At 34.3% G+C, this 26569-nt stretch overlaps 2 protein-coding genes across 16 annotated transcripts in view; one reads left to right on the top strand and one right to left on the bottom strand.

Annotated features, from left to right (window-relative positions):
* Positions 1-26569, bottom strand: part of LOC126747529 (heat shock protein 70 A1-like) — a 402096-nt gene that overhangs the window by 126995 nt on the left and 248532 nt on the right. The window lies entirely within an intron of this gene.
* LOC126747527 (WASH complex subunit 2) overlaps positions 1-26569 on the top strand; it is a 271361-nt gene that overhangs the window by 182501 nt on the left and 62291 nt on the right. For all 4 annotated transcript variants that reach the window (XM_050456216.1, XM_050456218.1, XM_050456217.1 and 1 more), the window contains one exon: positions 3352-3841. In XM_050456216.1, the coding sequence (XP_050312173.1) occupies positions 3352-3841 (490 nt within the window). The remainder of the gene's footprint in view (positions 1-3351; positions 3842-26569) is intronic.

Genomic DNA, 26569 nt, shown 5'->3' with positions numbered 1-26569 from the left:
TTAAGGAATTTCACTAAGCATGCTGTTGTGAGGGAAAAATCACCTATTTCAACACAATGTCACAAAAGCATGGAAGGGAATTTTGGAATGCTGCAAGGAAATTAAACCTTGGCTGTAAGAGGAATTCTGGCTTACCAGACAAGTTTTTAAATGCAACTGCTCTTAGGATCTATTTTTCAGGTTTAAATACTACAACTTCAAATGAAAAACTTATTTTTTATAAAGCTAATAGGCATTTTAACACAAGGTCTTACCTAAATTTTACACAATTGGATGAGCCAATATTAAATAAAATTATTAAAACAATACACTGTAACGCAATAGGTGAAGACTCCATAGGCTTAAAAGATCTAGAAATGTGCGTACCATATCTTAGAAAACCATTATTAAATATTTTAAATAGCTGCTTATTACAAAATGTTTATCCAACAATTTGGAAAAAAGCTATTTTAAAACCTCTAGCAAAGGTAGCTGATTCAAAAGGGTTTAAACACTTTAAACCCATTAGTATACTGCCTCTGGTATCCAAAATTTTAGAAAGGTTCGTGCACCAACAAATATGCAGCTTTGTCGATTTTTATAATATTATCCCGGACTGCCAATCGGCTTTTAGAAAGAACTTTAGCACTACCACGAGTCTAGTACACCTTCTTAATAATTGTAGGATAAATGAGGGAAAAAAGGAAATAACATGTCTTGGATTATTGGATTTTAGTAGAGCTTTCGATACTTTAAACTACGAAATGTTATTAGCAAAGCTTTATTATTTTGGTTTTTCGAATAACGCGATTGATTTCTTTAAGTCATATCTTAATAATAGAGCGAATTGCATAGTTATAAACAAGGCTTCTACAACTAAAAAATCAAGTTATTATCCTGTATCTACCAGTGTTCTATTTTCGGGTCGTTGCTTTTTTCATTGTATGCTGCAGATATGAAATCCTGCATAAAGTACTCAATGTTACAACAATATGCTGACGATTCCCAGCTGTATACTTCATTTTCACGTGAAACTCTACCCATAATAGAAGAACAATTTAATAAGGATTTAGAAAATATAGATAACTTTTCCTGCGACCATAATTATTTGAAATTAAATTCGTCTAAATCATGTGTAATTTTTCTGAGTGGTGGAAAGAACGGCCTTAATGCAGCAACAACTTTAAATGCAAAGATTCGTAATGAGCATCTACCAGTAGTACGAGAGGTCAAAAACTTAGGAGTATACCTTGATAGTGGTATTTCATTTCAAACACATATAAAGAATAAGCTCAAAATTGCATACATGCGCTTAAGAAAACTTTACGGCTTAAAAAATCATTAACCTCATAAAACTAAATATTTTTTATGTAACACACTTGTTTTATCCTTATTTGATTATTGTGATGTAGTATATTCGGATTCATTGACTGAAGACTCCGCTTACTCAATACAAAAACTTCAGAATTGTTGTATGCGTTTTTTTTACTTTAATTCCATTTAGAAGTCACATTTCTCCTTATTTAAACAATAACATAATTCTAAATATGAGAAATCGTAGAAAATATCACGTGTTCTTTCGTGTATAAAGTTATAAAAACTAGGGAGCCATTATATTTAGCTAACAATTTTACAAATTTTCTTCATGAGCATAACACTAGATTTATAAATTTATTTAGAATACCACAACATAGAACAGGAAATTTTCAAAAATCTTTTGTTTGTCGCCTCTCAACTTTGGAATTGACTTCCGGCTAATTGCATTAAAAGAGCTGAGCCGCTCAATCTTCTATCGCCGTCTAGTTATGATTGTTATAAATATTAATTAATTTACCTTTTCTGCACATCCAGAACCCCCGCCTGCTTCGCCTTACTTAAATACTTAAATATGATATATGATACATAACACATGCATGTCTCGATTAATTAAGAATTTTAAGGTTTTTGAAGGGCTATGCCACACAGGTTCTATCTTATGATGAACCTGTGTAAACGGTTCTCTATAATCGAGGCATGGTCCTATTTATCATGTATTTGGTAAGTTGTACAACATATGTATATTATTATGCAACAATTTTGTATAAGATTATTTATTTACCTTCATGATGAATAAATTTGTTTTGAATTTGAATATATTGATCCAATTATTTGCCTAATATGTTTTCGAAGTCCATCAACGGTGCTGTATTTTTGTATACACTTCATTCTTTATGTAATCCCAAAAAAAAAAGTCGAAAGGGGTTAGGTCTGTGACCTATCATGATATAATTTTTTAAATTGAATAGTTTTTCTGTGCCCAAAAATTACAATGCTGTAATAATAATTATCTAGTATGACGCTTTATGAACACCAAGTAGGCTGATTACCATGGATACTTGTTTTGTGTTTATTGGTGCCATTGATACTTTTTTTGTTTGTTATTCTGTTACACTAATTGTGTCAGTTTCACAAAAATTAGTTTACAAACGAAGAATACGCAGACATGCTTCTAGTATACGGATGTTATAACCGAAGTGGTAGAGCAGCACAGTGGTTGAATAGACTTAATTAATTTATTAAAAAGCTCAAAACTATAGAAATAGATACACGCAAATAATTTTAGTGCAATCATTTCGCTAAAAAGTATCTAAATAAGAAAAAACTTTGAGATTTTGCAAAAACTCTAAATTATAGTACTGCAATTAGCTACTTAAAATTGTTAATTTGATTGTGGACGAAAAGAGCGGTATTAATACGAATTTAAAAATTATTGGTATTTTGGTAGTGGCAAAAACTAAATGGTATTAATATTTATTGATTTTTAGGTGAACATTTCATTAAAATATTTTTCACCATTTTCAAACTATAATAATATATATTAAAACAGCAAGCTCGTGAGAGAGTTATACTGCACCAATTTACATGAACTTTCTTAAAAATTATCCTTTGGTTACTGAAACCTCGCAACACTAACAAAACACAACACTTGTTTATTGCTTTAGCGCCTTGTATAAAAACAATTTTTTTTTGGAAATATAATACATTTCTTAGTAATGTGGAACGAAACCAAAGTTTAAAAGCTTGTGAGAGACCTAACTAAAGTTAATATTTTGTGATGATGAATAGCAAATTTAACATAATATAACGAATCATCTTGGTCCACAGTAATATTAAAAACGTATAAACTTATATACTCTTAATATCTTGCTGAAGAGTGTCATTATTTCGATTTGTAATAATGTAAAATTGTGATTGTTATTCTGGTTAGAAGAGTGAATATTATATATTCAGTTATCAATTATCAGGTCTTATAAATTATTGTTTATAGTAATACCTATTTATTAAAAATAAAAATACTTTTAATAAATTAATTTTTCATTTTTATTAATTTAGCCAAACACTCAACTAGACAGCAATACGGAAGGATTAAGTACTTCAAAATCGTCTACTCCTTCTAGTCTGTTTACCAGTGACTTTAACACCAAACATGAAATTACCGAAAATCTCAGTAATAAAAGAGAACAAGCCAAGGTTAGAAACGATAAAAGTACAGATAAATTACAAGAGAATCAAGATAGTTTGGGAGCTGAGGAAAATGTTGCTAAAAACATACTTAGCGCTGTAAAAACTTTACCTGAATTGGAGAATGCTACCAAAGTACTGGCTGGAGCAAATCGTATTGAAGCTAAAGATGAAATTGTAAAGAAAATGAGGAAGAGTGTTGGCTTTATTGATAGTGATAGTGAAGAGAGTATATCAGATTCTAAAAGTGACCAAATTGCTGAAGCCTCTTCAAAAAACAGCAGCGAAAATCAACCCGCAAGCGTTGGGCAAAAACAGGCAAAAATGGAAACCACTCGAGAAGAAGCCGCCGAAGATGTTGGTAAGTTAAATGAATTTCACTCACCTTTTAGATAATGTCATTTAAATAATTTTATTTAAATTAAGAAGTCACGGTCTCACAATATAAAGTGCTTTCATTTCAAAATAAATCACTCATTTTAATTTCTTCAAAAAAAGAACCGTAAATTTAGAATATTAAGAAGAACGTCAAATGGAACCCCCATCGTGTGACACATTATTATGTACGCAGCATTAAAATATCTATTTAACAGTGTTTATTGTATCGATCTCAAACTTTTATATTTAAAATGGCTATATTAAGTTTTATACATCATTTTAAAGGGCATACAATCTCCTATCTAACCAACCCGAAATTCGCTTGACGTATAAACGAATAGTAAGCAAAAATGTGTGATAATAAAAGACATTTTATCAACTTAAAGTTTGGTAAATCAAATGGTTGCCTCATAGTGTCCCACATTATTTTAAGTGGCAAATAATTTTCCATCTTACTTCCCATAAAAAATTGATGGGAAAGAAGAAGTTGAAGAGATTTACCAATAAAAATGTATGGTAATAAACAGTTCATTGAGAACTATTGATAACTAATATTATTTTGAAATTCTTTCCAAAATTTCCCTTAGGGGGGCTCAGTTCACACTGAGTCACGGGATACGACGCTCCCGAGGCACCCCAGTCCTACACACACCCACATACACTTACATAATATAAGCCTCAGAGATTAAGCGTATAAAGTGTAGATGTCGCTAGATTGTGCCTAGTGATTCAAGTGGTTATTCGTTTGTTTATGTTTTGTTGATGCACGTTTCGTTCTAAAAAGGGTAAGATATTTTTTTTTTCTTAAGTTTTATTGTTTTTTTTTTGTTAAAAGTATTTGATATACTTTTTATATAACTGTTTTATACTAAATAACTTGAAATTATTGAGTTACTTACTTCTATATTCTATATTTTTAACTATGGTTAAATTTTGTCCCACCATACAAGTTTAAGGTTTTTTTTTTAGGTAGGAGCAAAATATGGCAAGTGACCGATTTCCAGAACCATTACCTTTTAAGCTTATTGGTTTAACCGAAAAGGATCTTTATAATGAAATTGAGAATATTGAAAATTCGGACAGTGAATTTGTAGGCATTCCATCAGATATCGACTCGGATAATGATAGTTGTAATGGAAATGATGTAGACAAGCCAGAAATCACAAATAATTTATCAGAACCGGATAATATGGTAATATCATTATCTGATGAAGAACCGAAGGAATGGGACCCCGAAGACCTTATTCCACCGAGCGAATTAAAAACATTATTCAAAATAAAGTGGAGTAAGAATAATAAAACGGTTCCACCTGTCCAATTTATGGAATATTCAGGACTAGCCCAAGTCATAAAGGAACTAGATAGGGTGACACCATATAATATTTTTAAACTTCTGATTTCAGACAAAATTGTCGAACATATGTTGTTTCAAACAAACCTCTACGCAGAGCAAACTTTTCACAATTCCGGCAAAAGTTATAAATGAGCCCACCGATAGTGTAGAAATGCGTACATTTATTGGTATAAACTCACTAATGGGTATCAAAAAGCTGCCGTCATATCAGAATTACTGGAGTACAGATCCAATTTTACATGATCCCTATATTAGTAGACTAATAATTGTCTATCGCTTTGGTTGGCTCCTAAGTAATCAAAGTCAAAAAGTCAAAGTCAAAAATAGCTTTATTGTTACGTAACATCATCTGTTGTTAACAAAGCATTATATAAAATCTTAAAGATAGTTGACAACATTATCTTTTACAAAAATATAAAAATTTTAACAAATCTTACATACATAGAATATAGAACACACCCAAAGAAAGGGTAGTAAGAATTCACATTACGCTGCGCAAAACTCTTCACTATCAAAAAATTGTATTTAAAAACTCGTCTACAGAATAAAATGCTTTAGCAAGCAAGAGTTTCTTTATATTTTTCCTAAAATGTTTTTCACAATTTATTAAATTTATAAAGGGGAGGTGGTTAAAAAGCCTTCTGCCCCCGTACACAAAAGAGGACTTAATCTGCTCACTTTTTGGAGGAGGGAGGGGCCAAGCTGATGGCGATATTTTTTGTGGATAAGACAAACAGTCTCTAAAATAAAAAGGCATGGCAATGTGAGGACAGAGTGTTTTAAAAATAATGGCCTACAGGGGCTACGAACGGGAGCTGCACACATGTAGGGCATGGCTCTTTTTTGCAAAATAAATAGAGAGCTGAACAAATACTGAGAGCACACACCCCAAAACACAATACCGTATCTCAGATAAGACTCTATAAGAGCATGGTAGGCAATTTTGGCCACATCAAGTCCCAGAGAATGTGTTATTACTCTAATAGCATAACAGTTGGATGATAACTTCCCTAATAAAGAGGAGATATGATTTTCAAATTTTAATAGCTTATCAATCGTCAGGCCCAAAAATTTGCATGTTTCAGAAGAACTTATTGTTTCATTTTGCAAAGTGACAGTTCCAAGGTTACATTTAAAAGTTAAAATATTAGTTTTAGAAATATTAAAAGTTAATCTATTAGATTCACACCATGACTTTACAAGAATTAAATCTTCATCAACGATATTCCTTAATCTCTTGGTGTCAGTGTCATGCCAAAGTAATGTTGTATCATCCGCAAAGATAGTAAATTTGCCCCTAATTGGAATTTGAGAGATATCATTAACATATAGCAGGAACAATATTGGTCCAAGAACAGAACTCTGGGGTACACCAGCGTCCATATCCAGACGGGATGACATATCATTGTCAAAGAATACCCTTTGTGTTCTTCCAGATAGGTAAGAACGAAACCAGACGAGAGCAACTCCTCTGAATCCATAGGTTTCTAGCTTCTGTAGCAGTATTCTGTGACTTACACAGTCAAACGCCTTAGATAAGTTACAGAACACCGCCGCCGCACTCTCCCCAGCGTTCAACCCCATGTACAGACTCTCCAAAAAATTGAAAATAGCATCAGATGTACCCAGTTTCGTCCGGAATCCAAATTGCCGATGGTTAAGAACATTATGCCGTTTCAGAAATTCCATCATCCTAGTTTTTACCAATCTTTCTACAAGCTTGCCAAGCGTGGGAAGCAGGGCTATGGGTCTGAAATTTGATGGGTCATTATAGTTTCCACCCTTAAATAATGGTATAATCAAGGCATCCTTGAGTAAATGTGGAAAGGACCCACTTGAAAGTGAAATATTTAACACCTCAGCCAAAGAATCAAGGGTTGGTAGCGGTAGCGCTGTTAGGACCTTTAGTGACAGCCCATCCCATTCAGAGGAGTTCTTATTTTTCATTGAGGATAGAGCTTCCATTATTTCACTAGAATCTGTTGGTCTAAAGAAAAATGTTTCAGGCACCTTAATGTTGTGTAAGTATGAGCGCGGATCTCTAACAGACTGAGGCAATAATATTGATAGACCCAAAGCAACACCCTGGAAAAAATGATTGAGTGTTTCGGCCGACACCGTGCTATTAGAAACAGAAGGGTTCCCACGTTCGCCTCGTAAGTCATTAACAATTTTCCAAGACTCTCTAGACTTATTTCTTGATTGGTTTATTTTACTTGAGTAGTATAAGTTTTTTGCCAATTTCACTGTATCGCGGTAAATTTTGCGATATCTATTAAAGTAGGATATGAATTTGGAGTTGTCCAGGGCAAACTTTCGTATGTAGTGCAAATACCGAAGATTTTTACCAGAAACTAATAGACCCCTGCAATACCAGGGTCTTCTCCTTCTTTGCCTAATTGTCACCATGGGGAAAGTTGACTCAAAAACATCCACTAAAGTTGAATGGAAACTCTCAAAAGGATCACCGTTGTTAAGTATGATACCATTCCAGTCTATTGAATTAGAACATTCTTTAAACTTACTGACATTTTTTCTAGTGAACAACCTTCCGCACTTTTTTTTTCTTGAGGTACACTTTTTTTCACTTAGAAGAAAGGAACATAATACGGCCTCATGATCAGACAACCCGGCATTTACAATTCTACATGCAACCTGCGTTTCACAGAGAGTAGAGCAAACATAATCTAAAAGTGATGCTGAATTAGCAGTGATGCGAGTAGGTTGGTCAACATGCAAACTTAAATTAAAAGATTTCAGCACTCTATGTATCGACAAATTATTGTTAGAGTTATTGCAGTCTAAAAAATGTACATTAATGTCACCTGTCAATATTAGTGATGCATTTACCGATATTTGGCTTAAAATGTTATATAATTTATCAATAAAACTACTAAAATTACTCGAGGGTGACCTGTAAAGGCCTAAAATGTACAAATTTAATTCTTTAGAATAAACAATGCAAAATTCAAAAGTTTTTTCTTCCAGGAGATACTCAAACTTGGTTATATCAACAAAGTTATATCTTTCTAAAAACTTATTCTCTATTAATATCAAAGTTCCACCATGATTATACTGAGTACGGGAATAGATGGATGCAAGAGCATAACTTTCTATAAAAAGAGGTTCACCCTGTTTGAGCCAATGTTCAGTCAAAACAACAATGACAGGGTTATCTTCATATGCTAAAAATAAAGAGAGTTCATCATATTTATTTCTGACTGACTGAATATTTAAAAGGGCTAAAGCAAAATGGACTCCGACTGAGTTTGGCTTAAAAAAAATTTGTTGTGTTCCAGAGGTCCACTATTCCATGTTATATCCATACAAGGTATAGTTTTTGATACTATTTTTAAGGCAGAGTGAGTGGTAGATATATATAATGATAAAATATCACAAAGTGATTTCGGTGATAGCCGATGTGATGGCCCTTCAAAAGCATTAGTGATAACTCTCACAGATAGGTTTTTATTTTTTATGAATGAATTAATGTATTTAAGAGTCTTAAAGTAGAAACGACTGTGACTGAAATTACACGTAATACACAAGATAAGATTAGTACTCTTTCCTATAAACAACAGATTATTTAGACTTGACAGTGTGACCTGCGTAAAACTTAAGTTAAGACATACAACTACATTATCTTTACTATTATAATTAATGACATTGCCAAAAAGGTCCTTACTTAGTCTGTGAAAAGGGGCGCCAGTCATTACTTTTTCTGATATATCATAGCAAGCACCTGACAATTCCCTAGATGATAGACGTCTGGCACTAGAGTCTCCATAAATAAAAACTCTGGATTTCTCAGGTAAAGAGAGGCGTGTTTTATTTGTATAGGAGTAGCTATGTTTATATGAAGATGGTTCTTTTGACTTGACAGAATTATTTGTTGGTTGCACCATATACATAGAGTTGGTATGTGGTTCAACGTCATCAGAGTCTTGGATTACCATTGGAGTCTTTGAGATTTTAAAAGACAGTAAATCATTTCTAAGGGAAGCTATTTCACAAGAGTAAGAGTGATTTTCAGCCTCAAGAAGTCTAATAGAAATGATCATATTTCTGCTAAGAGCATGTGTTTCCTCCAGGTCTTTTTGAAGTTGATTTATTTTTTCCTTCTGTTCTGAAATGAGCTTGTCAAAATCCTTCTCAGTCTGGGACATCCTGTCGATATTAGATCTCAACTTTAAAACTTCTTCTCTCTTGCAGTTTAATTCCACGACCATTTTTCTTTCCATGTCCAATATGTCTTCCTCAAATTCTTGAGTTTTGTTGCGCTGCTTTTTGAAGGCATTTTCCTTAGATTTCAATTTAGTATAAAGATTATCCATTTTTTCTCCAGAGACAAAATTTCTTGGTTGTGTGAAGTTTCTAGCTGCTCAATAAGAATCCTCTTGTCATTTACTATGGTTTGCAGCCTAGCAACCTGTTTAAGGGTCCTATCATGTTCTGTTGTAGATATCCAGCTGGATGTGGAAGCTGATGCCTTACATGTGTCAGAGCAGTATATCTTTGCTTGTTCGAGTTTTTCATGGGTCCGAAAATCTCTTTCCAGGCAGCTGAGGTGAAAAAAACCCAAGCACTGAATGCATAAGTAGTTATTGAAGGTTTTATTTGCACAGCATCGAAATTTACTTTTGGGATCCATTACAAGATTATCAATCATCATTATCAAAGAAACTAATTCACCAAACAGCAACACAGCAAAAAAAACCATGGTGGACGTCTTCACGCCTTACGCTATCGCTAACGCTAAATTTCAGGAGCTCTCTACAGTTTAAAATCTACGGGAATGCGACATAACACGATAACCATACGGAGGAACCACGAACAAAAAAAAAAGTTCACCTGCTGATAACACAATTGAACTTAAATTCTTACTATTGATAATTTACGACGGTCACTATTGTTATTTTTTCTCATCTGTATTACGTGAAAACTAATTGAAATTCTGTCATGTGGACACTACTAACTTGTAGATTATAATTTAACAAAGAGTTTAATATGCAACACGACTATGTTTTTGTATTGAAGCAGTGAAAAAAAAGATGGTTAAACTAAGGCAGTAAGTGACGCGTGTATACAGTAACAGACACAGCGGTCGAATGACAACATCTTAATGACAAGAGCTTCATGCCCAAGCGAAATTCCAATAATTTTGATAAATTATGTAAGGTAAGACCATTTTTAGAAATGTTGAAGCCTAATTTTCAAGCCTGTCTGCATCCTCACGAAATTTTTATCAGTGGACGAGTCTATGATAAAGTTTAAAGGCCGATCTACGATCAAACAATACATGCCTGCAAAGCCAGTAAAGAGAGGCTATAAAGTGTGGATGATAGCTGACAGCACTGGATATTGCTGGGATTTTGAAATATATTGTGGCAAAACCGGTCCTGTTGCAGAAAAATGTTTGGGTACCAAAGTAGTGCTTCAGATGACACAAAATTTAAAACACAGGTATCATAAAATTTTCTTTGATAACTTTTTTACAAATGTAGCCCTAATGAATCAACTGTATCAAGAAAAGTTATATGCCTGTGGTACTGTTAGACATACCAGAAAAAATATGCCCCAATTTCTGGAAGATGCACAGATGTGACTGTGACTGGTACATGAGTTCTACAGTAGCGGTACTCTCTAACTCGATAAACATAGAAATAGACAAGAAAAAATATAGAAAGAAAATATCTTTCTATGCGCGATTAGCACTCGCTAGACTTTTCTCCATGTCAGTCGGCATCTTCGGCTTTAGACATTCTTATACTACGCAATCTACAAACATTAGCCTATTTTTATAGCTAATGGGATTCTTCACAGCCCACAATGTCATTCGACATTATCGATCTTTTAAGTAATAAGTATGCTTTGTTATTGTTTCTGTTTTCATCTTATATCCAGAAGGGATGCCGATAAGGGAAAAGTTTTCTTATAGATTTTTGAAGTAATTTTAGGTATCAAAAAAATATCGAATTTTATGATGGATCTTCCTAATTTTATCTTATCTCTTTCCTAGTGTATATTTATAATAGCTTAATATAATTTATCTTTTTTTTTATTTAAATATATTTACTATTAAATATATATTTTAATTTTTGTCTTAAAATATAGATTTAAGATAATAATATTATTAATTTTGCCTTAGAAATGGAAGAGAAAGAACAAACGATTGAATTGAGGATAAAAGTAACCAAGTGATTTAAGTTATTTTTTGTGGACTTTTATTGTTTAACATTTTCTAATAAAATACTTGTAGCATCACGAATATATCGGCTGGTCGATGACCTGGGAATTTATCAACACACCACTCAAAAAAAAAATGACCCGAGAACGTAAATTACGTGGTGGCCAAAACAAAAATCGTTTTTAAAAAACAATTTTATTTATTACAGAATAAGCGACTACTAAGGTTACAAGACAACTGACTCGGATAAGCTAAAGCACACATATTTATAGGTTTCTATTAAGAAGCTGAATAAGCAAAGTATAAAAATAATTAAATACTAAATAGACATTTTAAAGTGCTAAATAGACATCTTAGAGGGATGTAACTCGTAGGTGAATCATCGTGGAACCGTGCCTGCTCAAGTAAAAACGATGGCATGCAGTCGTTGCGATTTTGGGGGGTAAACAAGTCGGCTCTTGACTCGATGTGGCTATTTATTCACGTATTATAATATTAAAGTTTTTGATAATTATTAAGTGTTTTATATTTAAAACCTTCGTGAGTTATTATAGTGCAGCGGTAGGATTAAAACGCTCTATCCGAAGCAGTTTTCGTGTAATTTTGTGACAATATGTATTGTTTTATTGTGTTTAAGTTTACTGTTATTTTTTTTTTTGGAGTTAATAATATTTTGGCCTAGTTCGGTTGTGTAAGCTGTTGTTCGCTGTTGTTAGTTGTTGTTGTTGGATAACGCTACCTGCACTCGTACGTGCAGCTAAGAAACTTTTTTTTTTTTAATTGTTTTGTCTTTATAACAAAACATGGGTAAAAAGAGTAGGCGTCCTAGTAGCTCTACTAGTTCTACGAGTAGCAGCTCTGGTACTTCATCTAGTAGTGATTGTGCAGGACGATACAAAAGAAAACATAAACAAAGAAAAACTCATAGAAAAACAACTGTAAGTACTCCGGAACATAACTTAAATACCTCCAAATCAATTTCTACGAAAGATAGTGGTAATCAAACACTCTCCTCAGTGTCAGTACCTAGTAAAGTAGTAGATAACCGCTCGCAGCGTCCTATAGAAAAAGTTTTTGTTCAAGTACATAATACAAATAGGCCATTTGAAGAAAGTTTGTCCCACAACGAAAAGCGTAATATTCAATCGCAAAATAGTGATCGTTTGACACACATACGTGATGTAGACGTTACACACAGACGTGATACGGTCAGGAGGTCACTAAATCAGGCAAATTGGGACAACATACAAACCATTCCTGAAGCTAACATCACAGAGAGTCCACGCTCTGATGTTTAGGGTGCAAACGAAACTGAATCGAACAAACGAATTAAACAGCTGGAAGAATTGGTTGACCTGTTATTACAAAATGACAATAGGGGCGCTGTACGCTTATCTATTAAGCCCGACTGTATCCCAGAATTTTCGCCTGGAAATCATGGTGAGAACTGTAGTAAGTGGCTAGACAAAATTGATCAGCTGTCACAGATCAATAGGTGGGACGAGAAAACGACGATCTATCATATGCAGTCGAGATTATCAGGGCTAGCCAGAATTTGGTATAATAGTCTTGATGATTATAAACATACTTGGAGTGAATGGAAGCAACTACTGATTGAAGCATTTCCAGACTATCATGATTTTCCTATGGCTATAAGAAAACTAGTTCGCCGCATTAAGTTACCTGATGAGAGTTGGACTGAATACTACTTTGGAAAAATGCAGTTACTTCGCCAATGCGAAATATCAGGAAAAAAATGCTGTAGCTATGCTGATCGATGGAATCCAAGACACAGCTATCCAGTCAGGTCCAAAAGTGGGCAGATATTTAACGCCAGAGGCACTTTATAAAGACTATTTAGCTACTCTAACCGTTACAAGGGAACGTCATCGACAAGATATTTACAAAAAATTAGAACAACGTCCAGATAATCAAAAAAGAGTCGAACGGCCAGAACGTACTGCCAAAAGGGGAAAATGTTATAATTGCCAGCAATATGGGCATTACCAGACCGAATGTTCTAAGCCCCGTACCGAGTGCACAGTCTGCAAAAAATTGGGCCATACAGCAGAAAAATGTTTCAAAAAGAAATCTATGCCCCATAAAACTTTATTTTGTAATATACAAGACGATTCTGAGAACGGTGGTTATTACGTCACTTGTTCTATCAACGGTCATGACTTACATGGATTTGTAGACTCTGGATGCGAGGTTGTTCTTATACGAGAGTCCGACGCTCGTAATATTGGTTTAAAATGGTCCGAAAGCGAAGCATACTTAAAAGCCTATGGTGGAGGAACATCAAAAGTTTTAGGAACTGCAAATGCTAATATTAAAGTTGATTTGTTTGAAGCAGAAGTTCCCATTCTTATTGTGCAAGATCGCCTACAAGATATGCCTGTTTTGATTGGAAGATCAATATTAAATAAAACAGATGCTGTAACGGTTATTCGGGATGGAAATGCAAGACTCTTTAATGGTGAAATGGCAGAATTAACTCAGCTCGAAAGCTTGCCACCTAAAAAAACAATTTTGCGTGCAATAAAAAGTGTTAAAATACCACCCAATCACATTGGCTTGGTGCGATGTTCAAATTCGGATGGTTATGATGGTGACGTTTTTGTGGATCTTCGAAAGTCTTTTGAGCCTACAAAAGAATCCATTGTTCCAAGATGTGTGACTGACTACGTCAGATTTAAGACTTCCAATTCTGAACACGTCGGAAAATACTATTAGTATTTTGCAAGACCAAGTTGTTGCTAGAGGGATTCCATGCACTCAAAATGGTACACAGGTGAGTGTTAATAAAATTGATATAACTAAATTGCCAAAATTTTCAATGGACGATCTAAAGGGTCACATTACTGAAGATATGTCTAATTCTAATAAAAATAAACTTTTGCTATTGCTCAATAAATATCGCGATTGTTTTGCTCAAAATATCGATGAATTGGGAAATATTAAAAACGTACAAATGTCTATTCATTTAACCGATGATAAGCCAGTAACTTACCGACCTTATCGTCTATCGCTTCACGAAAGAGAAAAGGTACGTGATATGGTTAAAGATTTGCTGTCAGCTAATATTATTCGAGATTCTCAATCACCTTACTCTAGTCCCATAATCCTTGTGAAAAAGAAAAATGGTGAAACACGAATGTGTGTAGACTACCGTGCCCTAAACGCAAAAACGATAAAAGATTGTTTTCCCTTGCCACGAGTGGATGATCATCTCGAAGCACTTAAAGGCTGTAGGTATTTTACTACGCTTGATATGGCTAGTGGATATCACCAGATAAAAATAGCGGAGGACTCAATACAGAAAATAGCATTCGTTACGCCGGACGGTCAGTATGAATATATCCGAATGCCGTTTGGCTTAGTCAACGCACCCGCAATGTTTCAAAGAACCATTAACCAGATTTTAGGTGCAATGAGATTTTCAACAGCTCTGGCATACATGGATGACATACTTGTACCATCCCCAAGTTTTGAATCTGGATTAATAGCCCTCGCTGATGTACTTGAAACTTTTAGGGATGCAGGAGTTACTTTACGCCTGTCAAAATGCCAGTTTTTTTACATCATATAGATTATCTTGGTCACGAGATAAGTGCCAGTGGTATTCGCCCGGGCACTATGAAAATCAAGGCCGTTGATAATTTTCCTATTCCTAAAAATGTCCACCAAATTCGTCAATTTGTTGGGCTATGCAGCTATTTTAGAAAATACGTAAAAGACTTTGCTCAAGTTGCACGCCCGTTGACTTCCTTAACGAAAAATGATGTTAGTTTTGAATGGGGAGAAGCACAGAGTAACGCCTTTATTAAACTTAAACAAAAACTAATTGAGAGACCCGTTTTAGCAATCTATAATTCTTGCCTAAATACAGAGCTTCATACTGACGCTTCAAAGCTTGGTCTCGGCGGTATACTAATGCAGCAACAAGCCGACAATAGGCTAAGACCTGTAATGTATTATAGCCGACAAACTACCAAAGAAGAACAAAGATACCATTCGTTCGAGCTAGAAACTTTGGCTGTTGTGAATTCTTTGCAGAGGTTTCGAGTTTACTTGCTGGGACTACACTTTAAAATAGTCACCGATTGTAACGCTATAAGGACGGCCATGACGAAACGTGACCTTATCCCTAGAATTGGTAGATGGTGGCTCATTACGCAAGAGTATAATTTTACTATTGAGTACCGACCAGGGACGAAAATGGCTCACGTAGACGCACTGAGTCGTAACCCTGTGGAAGAACCCAAGGAAACACAGGAAACTATTGATATCTTTTAGGTAGACATAACAAATGATGATTGGGTTTTGGCACCTCAAATAAAAGATGAACGTTGTAAATATTTAATTGAAGTTCTCTCGTCCAAACCAAAAGATCATGAAGAACGACAGATACACAAAGATTTTAAGCTTAAGGATGGCAGATTATATAAAAATATGGAAAATGGACTAAGATGGTATGTACCTAAAACAGCTCGACGAGTTGTAACCATGTTCCATCATTATAATATGGGTCACTTTGCACTTGAGAGGACTCTAGAAAATAATATAGCAAATAAGTATTGGTTTCCTAGGATGAGGAAGTATGTAAGTCGATATATCTCAGCTTGTTTAGCTTGTGCATACAATAAGGTACCCAGTGGAAAGAAGGAGGGTCACTTACATCCAATCCCAAAGGCAACGATTCCAATAGATACCTTACACCTGGATCATTTAGGACCTTTTGTAACAAGTACAAAAGGAAATGCTTATTTGATAATGACAATAGATGCTTTTACAAAATTTTTATTTGTAAAGCCGGTGAAAAACACAAAGGCTGGACCAGTTAAAACTTTTTTGGAATATATTTTCCAGACATTTGGCATACCTAGGCGAATAATATGTGACAGAGGCTCATGTTTTACGAGTGAGACTTTTAAAGAATTTACCAAAAATCTTGGTATACAGGTCATTTTAAATGCCACAGCAACACCACGTGCAAATGGCCAAATAGAACGTTACAACCGGACAATATTGTCATCAATAGCAGCTTCTCATGAAGATGAGAGGAAGTGCGAGTTGCTATTTGGGTACAAGCCTAGGAGAATGCACGATTCATTTCTAAGTGGGGCTGTATCTTACGAAAAAGTGGATAAAGATATCCATAAAACTAGAGAAGAAGCTGGAAAACGAATCCAGGACGATCAGGATAGGCAAAAGGCTTATTTTGATAAAAAACGAAAAAAGTGTCACAAGTACCTAGTAGGGGATTAGTAGTCCTACGACGAGCAAATCTTGCAAATAACGGTAAAAGTGCAAAGTTAGTGCCCAAGTATCAGGGTCCCTTTATAGTAAAAGAGGTACTTGAAAATGACAGATACGTAGTAGAAGACCTGCTAGGCTCAAAACGTTCAAAAAAGAAATACAGAGGTATTAGTTCGGTCGACCGTATGAAGCTTTTTACGGCTGCTTGTGAAAGCAGTAGTAGTAGTGACTCAGACACGAAAGCTGAGGAAAATGTTTTAGTTAATGACAAATGATTTAGATAAATAAAGGATACTAAGGAAATTTGTGGTGTTAGTGGGATGTCTAGCTAGCATCTACGTTGACTCCAACGTTCCTGTCTCCAAAGTGTAATTTGTTTGATAATATGTATGTATTTGTTTTTACAGGTAACTATGGGAAAAGTTTTCCGGGACGAAAAAGATGGTAGCACGGCCGAGTGTAGCATCACGAATATATCGGCTGGTCGAAGACCTGGGAATTTATGAACACACCACCCAAAAAAAAATGACCCGAGAACGTAGGTGAATCATCGTGGAACCGTGCCTGCTCAAGTAAAAACGATGGCATGCAGTCGTTGCGATTTTGGGGGGTAAACAAGTCGGCTCTTGACTCGATGTGGCTATTTATTCACGTATTATAATATTAAAGTTTTTGATAATTATTAAGTGTTTTATGTTTAAAACCTTCATGAGTTATTATATACTATTCTTTATTTAATTAGTAAGTTTTATTTAAAATCACTTTCAAGCCGACCCTATTCCCTTTATCACTTCTTAAAAACGTTGGTTCTTGCACAATGGGGCTTAATGGTCTAATATGAGAATTCCTTGATTTTCAAATCTGCTACAAAAACATCCCCACAACAAAGATAAATACATAGACACTTTTTTTCAATGTACTAAAAAGAGACGAAAATAATAGCAAGACCATACAACCTCTTTCTATATCGTTGCTTTGGTAGTGAAGAGTCGTAACCCACAAAAAATTGAAAATTGAGTTAAGACTGTCAACAAATAGTAAAAAGTATAAATTTAGATTATTAAAAGTATCCTAAGCCACAACCTATATAAAGTCCCTGAAACATAAAATTTGCTAAGAGATCTAACCCACATTTTGATATAGTGAATAGGCATAAGCAGCTTAGCACTTTTAGCAACTGCGTTTTTAAGCGTTATGGATCAAAATATTATAGATGTGAATAAAACTAATCCACATTTTTATGGTTTCTGTGTTGGCTCTTGCGTCCCTGTTTCGGCCCGCTCGTGAATGCTGAGTATCTTTTTATCTCTTTTTGGTGTCGTTAGTTAAAAAAGAATCAATATACACACAAAGTCTACTAAATTACCTTTCGAAATCGCTATTTGTTTATGTTTTGGAATAATAATTGCACGCATTTAGTGCGCTTTGTATTCTTGAGTTAGAGCGTTGACTGTTTAGTTTTTTTGTTTATTTAGTTAGTGTTTTTGTATTGTTAAGAGTGCTTTTTAAAAAATGTCTTCAAGGAGTAAACTTATAGTCCAAAGAGCACTAGAAATGCAGTTAAATGATGACGAAAGGTCCGACGAATCCTCTGATAATGAAGAAAAAGAATATACCATACTATCGCCGGTTTATTTTGGTAAGTACATAATTATTTTTCGAGTGAATAGAGCGGAATTAGGCGTACGTAATTCGTAATTAACGTACTTTCTGTATCTAACATGATTATAAATATGTACAAAAGAACTTTTTTCCAATGAAACGCGAGATGATATTTTTAACGAATTTTATAATATAAAAAGCGAAGAGTCAAGGTGGAACTTTATTGCTAAACATGTTCAGCGTATTCCAAAGAAGCGTTCATACGTTGTACAAAAAGAGGGTAGTCGAAGAAAGTTTACCTTAGTATATAAACTTACTGCGAGACATACACAACATCAAGTTTGTCAAAACTTTTTCCTTAAAACTCTACAAATTTCGAGTAAAAAGGTACTTACAGCACTGGATAAAAGTTCTGCACATGGAGTCGTTAAGCCAGATCAAAGGGGCAAGAAATCACCACCGCAAAAAAAATCTGAAGCAACCAAAGACATAATAAGATCTCACATTAAAAAATTACCCTTAATTTCTTCACATTACTGTAGAAGCACAACAAAGAGGGAATATCTCCCTACAGGATTATCTGAAAATAGAATATATTTAGATTATAAAGATTATTGTGCAGAGCTTGGAGTAGTACCAGAAAAAGCTAGCTTTTATAAGCATATTTTTACCTCGGAGTTCAATATTGGTTTCCATCGGCCTAAAAAAGATCAATGTGATTATTGTGCCGAGTTTAAAAACAAAAATGATGAGGAAAAGATAAAAATGCAAGACAGTATGGATGCACACTTGGCCCGAAAAACAGAGGCTAGAGAAGCAAAACAAATCGACAAAAATCGTGCAAAACTTGACAAGAGTTTTTTGTGTTTTGCCGTAGAATATGGAGAAAATTCTTTTAACGCCTTCATTACAAGTAGGAAAGTTATACTATACCCAAAAACTAAAGACATTTAACTTTACCGTATATAATTTGGGGACTGCACAAGCTGAAAATTTTATGTGGCATGAGGGGGTTGGCACCAAAGGTTCGTCAGAGATCGCAACCTGTTTGTGGAAACTTTTAAATGGATTTAGCCCTGAAGTAAAAGAAGTTACATTCTATGCTGACACAGCATCGGGACAAAACCGTAACTGCATTAATGCTGCCATGTTTTTACGAGCTGTACATTTGCTTCCGATTGAAATTATTAACCAAAAATTTATGGAGTCAGGACACTCTGAAATGGAATGTGACAGCGTTCATTCTGCCATTGAAAACCGTGGTAATAAAATCGATATTTACACCCCAGAGGGTTGGTACACAGTAGCTCGAACTGCAAAAACTATGCAACCATTTTACAATGTTACTGAAATGAACTATTCAGATTTCTTAAATTTTGAATCTTTTTCCAAATCCGCAATATTAAACAAAAAAAAATGTACAGATGGAAGTAATTTGAATTGGTTAAAAATAAAATGTATTCAATATAGGAAAGAAGAACCTAACAAAATTTTCTTTAAAAAACGTCTTGATGATTCTGAATTTCGTTCCATAGAAGTTAAAAAGGCATCTTTAAGAAATGGCGTATCTTCCCTAAATGCAGTTATACCTAATTTGTATACAACTAGTATACCAATTGAAAAACGAAAATTAACGGGCTTGCGTAAGTTATGCGAATCTGACTCCATAAAGTCTGCTTATCACGGATTTTATGAGGGACTAAGAACCACTGATGAGGATCAAGTTGAATCCGAGAACGACGAAAACTGACAGTTTAAATAAAATTTATTTTTAAACATTTTGTATTAGTAATATTAATAATAAAAAGTTAAAAAAAACTGCTGAGTTTTATCATTATTTTATAACATTATTATTGTTAGATCTTTTCACATCTTAAAATATTCCGGCAAAACAACTAGCTCTGTGGTAGTGAAAGGGGCTAAGCCACATAAAACCTAAAATATTGTTTATAATTTCAAAATAAAAATATCCACACAACAAGTATGACACCTAATTACAAATATCAAAAAATTGTTATGATTTCACCTTTTTTTAATATTCTAGAAAAGAATATATAAGTTTTTTGAAAACAAACTTTTTTGAAAGCGCGCTACCTCCAGTTTTACTTTATGTGGGTTAGGACAGTTCACAACCAAAGCGACGATATTTCTATTCCGAAGGTTGCCGACGGCAACCCGAACTCTACCCGATCGAAGCCAGTTGAGATTGAGAGTAGGGTTTAGACTGTTTTTCTATAATAGAAAGAAATCTTCTTTCTATCTAGTTCGCTTCGCTCGTAGGACTTTCAGCATTTAAATGGCGCGATAAAAGAACAGTTCACCTTCTTTCAAATTATCACAACCCAGATGACAAAACTGAGGTCAAAAGGAAAGCGAAAGACGGCAGTGTAGAAAACATACCTTGCCCAATAGCGCTGACGAAAAAACAAAATATGGTGGCATAGAATCATGTTTTTCTTTATTGATGCTGCTGTTGTTAATGCTTACATGCTTTACAAGTTATCTGAAGGGCCTAAAATAAACATGAAAGAATTTCGTTTGAATATTATAGAACATCTAGTTGCTGACAAATTGGTAACATCATCACAGGGTACCGAAAAACCATTACCAACTCCCATCAAAAAAAGGAAACCTTCCCAACCAGAAACGATTAGACTTACTCAAAGTACACATCAGCCAGTACGAACCAGTAGACGAAGATGTGCAGTCTGTAGTTCCAAGGAATTTGAAATATGCACAAACTGGACCTGCAGCGTGTGTCAAGTTCCCTTATGTTTGGGAAAGAACAAGTCTTGTTTTCAGTCCTACCATACAAAATAACTTTAGGCAGTGGTATGGTGGGTCAAAATATGTACCATGGGTTTTTTAAAGAAAAAAGTAAAAAATTTGATATTTCTCAATGTTATGTTTTATTTTAGAGCACCTTGAATTAGTTTTTATGTTTTTTTGTTATAAATAAGAATACATTTTTTTTTTGTACCACTTGGGTAAATTTTTACCATTTTTTCTGTACCTCAAAGTGAATCTCTCCACAAAATTTTAATGGAGCGTCCTGGATGACACCTATAATAGCGATCACTTTCCCACTTTACTCAGCATTCTAAATTGGAGTTATGCTCCTATCAATACTATTAAATACAACCATAAAAAAACAAATTGGGCAAACTTCAGTCTTGAATTTACGCCACCAGATATTGAAAACTTCGACATAGATACAGCTACAAAAAAAATAACCGATTCCATTCTAGAAATATACATTGAAAATACACCTCCCACTCATATATTTACAAAAAAACTCTTTCCATGGTGCCAATGTGGAACTCAGAATGCAAAATAGCAGTCTCAGAAAGGAAAAAAGCACTCAATCTATTTAAACGTTACCCCACAACTAAAAATTTTATGAACTAAAAAAAACTAAGAGCAAAATCCAGAAAAATCATAAGCAAAGCCAAATTAGACTCATGGAGTGAATTTACCTCTTCAATTAATTCTAATACTACAACCAAAGATTCATGGGATAAAATACGTAGACTCAAAGGAATACCTACTCGAAATATTCCTGGCCTTATAGAAAATAACTCCTGGATTACAGACAAACAACAAATGTCACAGATCTATGCAGAGCATTTTGCCAATGTTTATAATCATTGCACCCATAGAACTTGGACATACTCAATTCAAAACGCTCCAAACAATTCCTTTACATACAACATCCCTTTCACCATGAATGAACTTACACATGCCCTAAAACCCAGAAATGACACCTCCCCCGGACTCGATGAAATTAGAATATCAATGATCAAAAACTTACCTATAGCAGGATTAAAAACTATCCTACAACTATTTAATAAAATATGGATCTCAGGCCAACTACCAAAAAACTGGAAACACTCCATTTTAATTCCAGTCCATAAACAATCCAAACCAATCTGCAAAAAAGAAAACTATAGGCCCATAGCTTTAACCAGCCATTTATGTAAACTCCTAGAAAAAATAGTTAACAATAGACTAACCTGGTATCTTGAAAAACACAAACTTATAATTCCAGAGTAATCGGGTTTTAGGAAAAATCGATATACACTAGATCACATCGCAGGACTAGAAATAGACATTCAAGACTCCATTAGACTAGGAAAATACACAACAGCAGTCTTCCTAGACCTTAATAAAGCCTTTGACTTAATTAACAGACAAAGCATATTAAATTCCCTATAAGAATTTAAAATAAGTGGACACATGATGTCATTTATAATTTCCTTAATGACCGAACATTTCAAGTTAGATTGGAAAACACATACTCAAACTACTATACACAAGACACAGGAGTCCCCGAAGGTGCAGTCCTTAGCCCGATTTTGTTTGTACTAGGCATTAATGATATTACAAATCACCTTGGGAGATCTGTCAAAGTCAGAATATTTGCAGATGACATAGTTATGCACCACTCTTCTAAAAACTCGAATATAAGCCGTACTTTTTTACAAAACTACTTAAATAGATTAGTAGAGTGGGCCTCAAACAACAACCTGGATTTCTCACCGAATAAATCAATAGGAATACATTTTTGTAGAAAAAGGAATTGCAGCAAACTTATTGATCTTCATATAAATAACCAACCAATCACCACTAAATCTCGCCATAAATTTCTGGGGGTCTACTTTGACTCACTTCTAAATTTTAAACATCATATCACATACACAAAACAAAAAAATGCAAAAAAGACTTGCAAGTTATGCGCATGCTATCACATACAAAGTGAGAAGCTGATCTATCTTCACTACTCATCATCTACAAAGCTTTAATAAAATCTAAAATAGACTATGGATCTATCGCCTATTTATCTGCTCCACAGAGTTATATTCAATCGCTTAGACCTATAGAGAATGCAGCACTCAGAATAGCTCTTGGAGCTTTTCATACAAGTCCAATAAATAGCTTGTATTGTGAAGCGGAATGTATCCCCCCAACTTATAAAACTACTTACCTTACCTAAAATATGCAAATACAAAAAGCTTAAACCCAGAACAGTCTAGCACGAGCAACATTTTCAAAATTCCATATCCAAATATCCAACCTCCTTCCAGGAGATACCATCCAGGTGCAAACATTAGACTGAAACAAGTACAGCAGAGCTTACAATAAAATGGTAGAAAAATTAAAAGCAGTAGATCTAGCAGCAACAAAAGATGTGGTGGTAAAGAAAATAAATAATATACGCAGTTCGTACCGTAAAGAATTAAAAAAAAAAAGACAGCCAAAGAAGTGGTTCCAGTGGAGAGGTTTATGAAACATCATTATGGTACTTTCATCTTTTAGACTTTCTTTATGACCATGAAACACCTAGAAAAAGCAAATCCAATATGGACGATATGGAAATTAATAACAGCGATAATAGTGAGGTAAATTTTTATTTTTGAAATTTGATTTTTTATTGGTCTTGAGCATTGGATTCAATTTCAGAAAACAAACTTTTTACATGATATTTTTTTGTTAAACTGCTCGCCATAATAAAAGGGACAACTGCATTTTTTTGATGATTTTCAACCACCTACATATACAGGGTGTTTCAAATTCGACTCTCAGCATTGAGATCTTGGTTGCTATAGGAGATATGAATATGGTTAAATTAGGGCAAAGTTGCGCATTTTTCCGCCTAATAATATGCCATTAAAAAAAATTGAAAATTCCTAGCAGTTCTGAAAATAATCGAAAAAAAAACCGACATTTTGAAAAATCAATTTTAATTTTTACTGAGCTTATTTTTTATCCGATTTAAAAATAATTTTTTCCATGCTATAACGTGTTATACATGGTGGTGTTTTTAGATTTTTATTACGACGTTTCGTTTTTTGGCGACCATCATCAACTTTGTTTTTTCTTACGGACGCCATATTTTATTCTTGCATTTTTAAAAAGTGCTTTCCAATACCTTTTCTATTATGTATTGCACTCTATTGAAGATCATCAAAAAATGCCGGTGTCCCTCCTATTATCGCGAGCAGTTTATTTTAAAATAACAAAATAAATTCAATTTTTCGCAACTAATTCTTTTTAAAATATTCAAGAAATAATTCCGCACTTCTTTTGCGTCTTGAGGACAACGTTTACTTCCATGTCCTTTTTGTAACGATGATAGTATCTGTTGATCTGCCAAGATAGCTTCTTCATCCGTATCTCCGTGTACTAGCATCGATTCTTATTTCGTAAATAATTATGCAATACGCATGTAGCCATTACCGCAGTTTTTATATTTTCGACAGATATTCCTATTTGGTATGATATATACGAAATCGATTTGCAAGGATTCCAAACACCTTCTCAATAATTCGTCTAGCTCTACTTAAACGTTTGTTAAAGTATTAACGGTCAGTGTTCAGTTCTTTTTCGCTTTAAGGTTTTAAAAAAATCTTTTCTAAGCGCAAAAGCTTCATCTCCTATGAATACTTAAGGTAAATTATTAAGTTGATTATTGCAAAGCACCATTTACTAATGCCTTGTAAAAAGATGTGTTATTTATCACCCCTAGTATGCTCCGCTGCCTGGAGGTGGTCTTATTCTTATATGTTTGCCGTCAACGGCACCGAGGCAATTTGGAAAGTGTTATTTTATTATAAGAAAACGTTAATACATAAGTAATATATTTTTTTAGGAAGAAGTACAAGAAAATGCACAATCCCCAGCAGCAAATGAATTGGCAAGAGACGTGTCATAGGATGAAGGAGGTCAATATGACAAATCTTCAGAAAATATTTTAAGTCCAAGCACATCATCACTTTCATCTACTCGAAAACGTACATCCATAAGGTCTAGCAAATAACAAAAACCAAATGAACCAGACCAACAACAGACAGTGCTAAAATTAGTTGCGGAAAAATTGCAAAACCAAAAAAAATATTCGAATTATGCAACCTACGTCGGTCAAGAGCTGGACGCATTGCCCGCAAAGTGCGGGCAACTAACAGCACACTCAAGAATTGTAACTGACTCGCGAACAAGTAGTACTTCAATTCAATACCTACAGTCATATCCACAACAGTTTAATACAATGACAATAGATTATGACAATCAACCATCAACTTGCCAACCTCCCACAACACGTGGTTATTACAAAAGTTTTGTACCATAAGTTTTTTTTGTAAAGTAAATTATGCACTTATTATGTAAAATAAAAATTATTACAACGTAGCTTACCTTACAATATCTATGTTTAAGAACCTCAATTATTGCCTGGCACGTTTCAGGAATCATTCTTCCCAGACATTGAGTAGAGATACGGGCTGTGAATTTTAAGTCTTCATAGTTTCTGCCTGTCGCTAAGAACCTCAAAGTAGTACTTAATCGCTCATGAGGATTTATTGCTAACCTCATCAAAGTATCTTCCTTTTGAATTAATGGGGTTACAAGTTCTAGCAATTCCGTATAGGAATTTTCATCCATACGAAGATAGTTTCTGTAATCATCAGTGATAATTCCAGTCGTGATTCATTTATGAGATAAGTGTGGGAAGTAACGTGTCGATTTATTAACCACTGTTTTGCCCATTTAGAATGCTTGCATTTTTTCTTTGTATGTTCGGTAACAAAGCAATTGCCAGCCCTATTAACGTAAATCGTTATCCGAAATCATGTCTAGTTCCCGCTAAGAACGTTTTTAAAAAACTGAACAAAGCCGTTGGATGAAAAGTAATGTGTATGCTTTAGCCCGGGGGTACAGGTTCAGCCTTCCGGATTGTAAACTGAAAGGCCTGCCTTCCGGTAAACAGTATCATGTATGCCGTCCTTTAGTTTAACAAACACAAGCATACAGCTACAACACATACACACATCCACCATGGACACTAACACCAGTTAAAATAATAAAGGTCCTAGCAAAACATTCAAAGAAAGATACTTCAGCCTCTAGATTTAAGCAACTATTCCTAGACAATATAACTAAATTCAAACATCATCATATTATATACACAGATCGGTATATAATCGGTCTAAAACGGAAAATAGGGTAGGATCATCTTATTATAATACTTATTTTGAAAAAACTTTCTCACTGACTAAAGCAACAGAGATTCTTACAGCAGAACTATTCGCAATACATAAAGCAATTTAACGTCTATTTACTTTAAAAAACCCAAATTGGTTAATAGCCACTGATTTTATGGGTGCATTACAATAGAAAACGCATATTTACATAAATATAACATCACCTGGGTCCCCAGTCACATTGGAATAAAGGGAAATGAAAAAGCTGACTTACTCGCTAAAGAACAACTTAATGCAATTTTCATACATAAACATCTTTATGCAAAAGAT

This window comes from Anthonomus grandis, chromosome 19, assembly GCF_022605725.1.
Source record: "Anthonomus grandis grandis chromosome 19, icAntGran1.3, whole genome shotgun sequence".
Lineage (NCBI taxonomy): Eukaryota > Metazoa > Arthropoda > Insecta > Coleoptera > Curculionidae > Anthonomus > Anthonomus grandis.
This window is presented reverse-complemented; position numbering and strand designations above follow the sequence as displayed.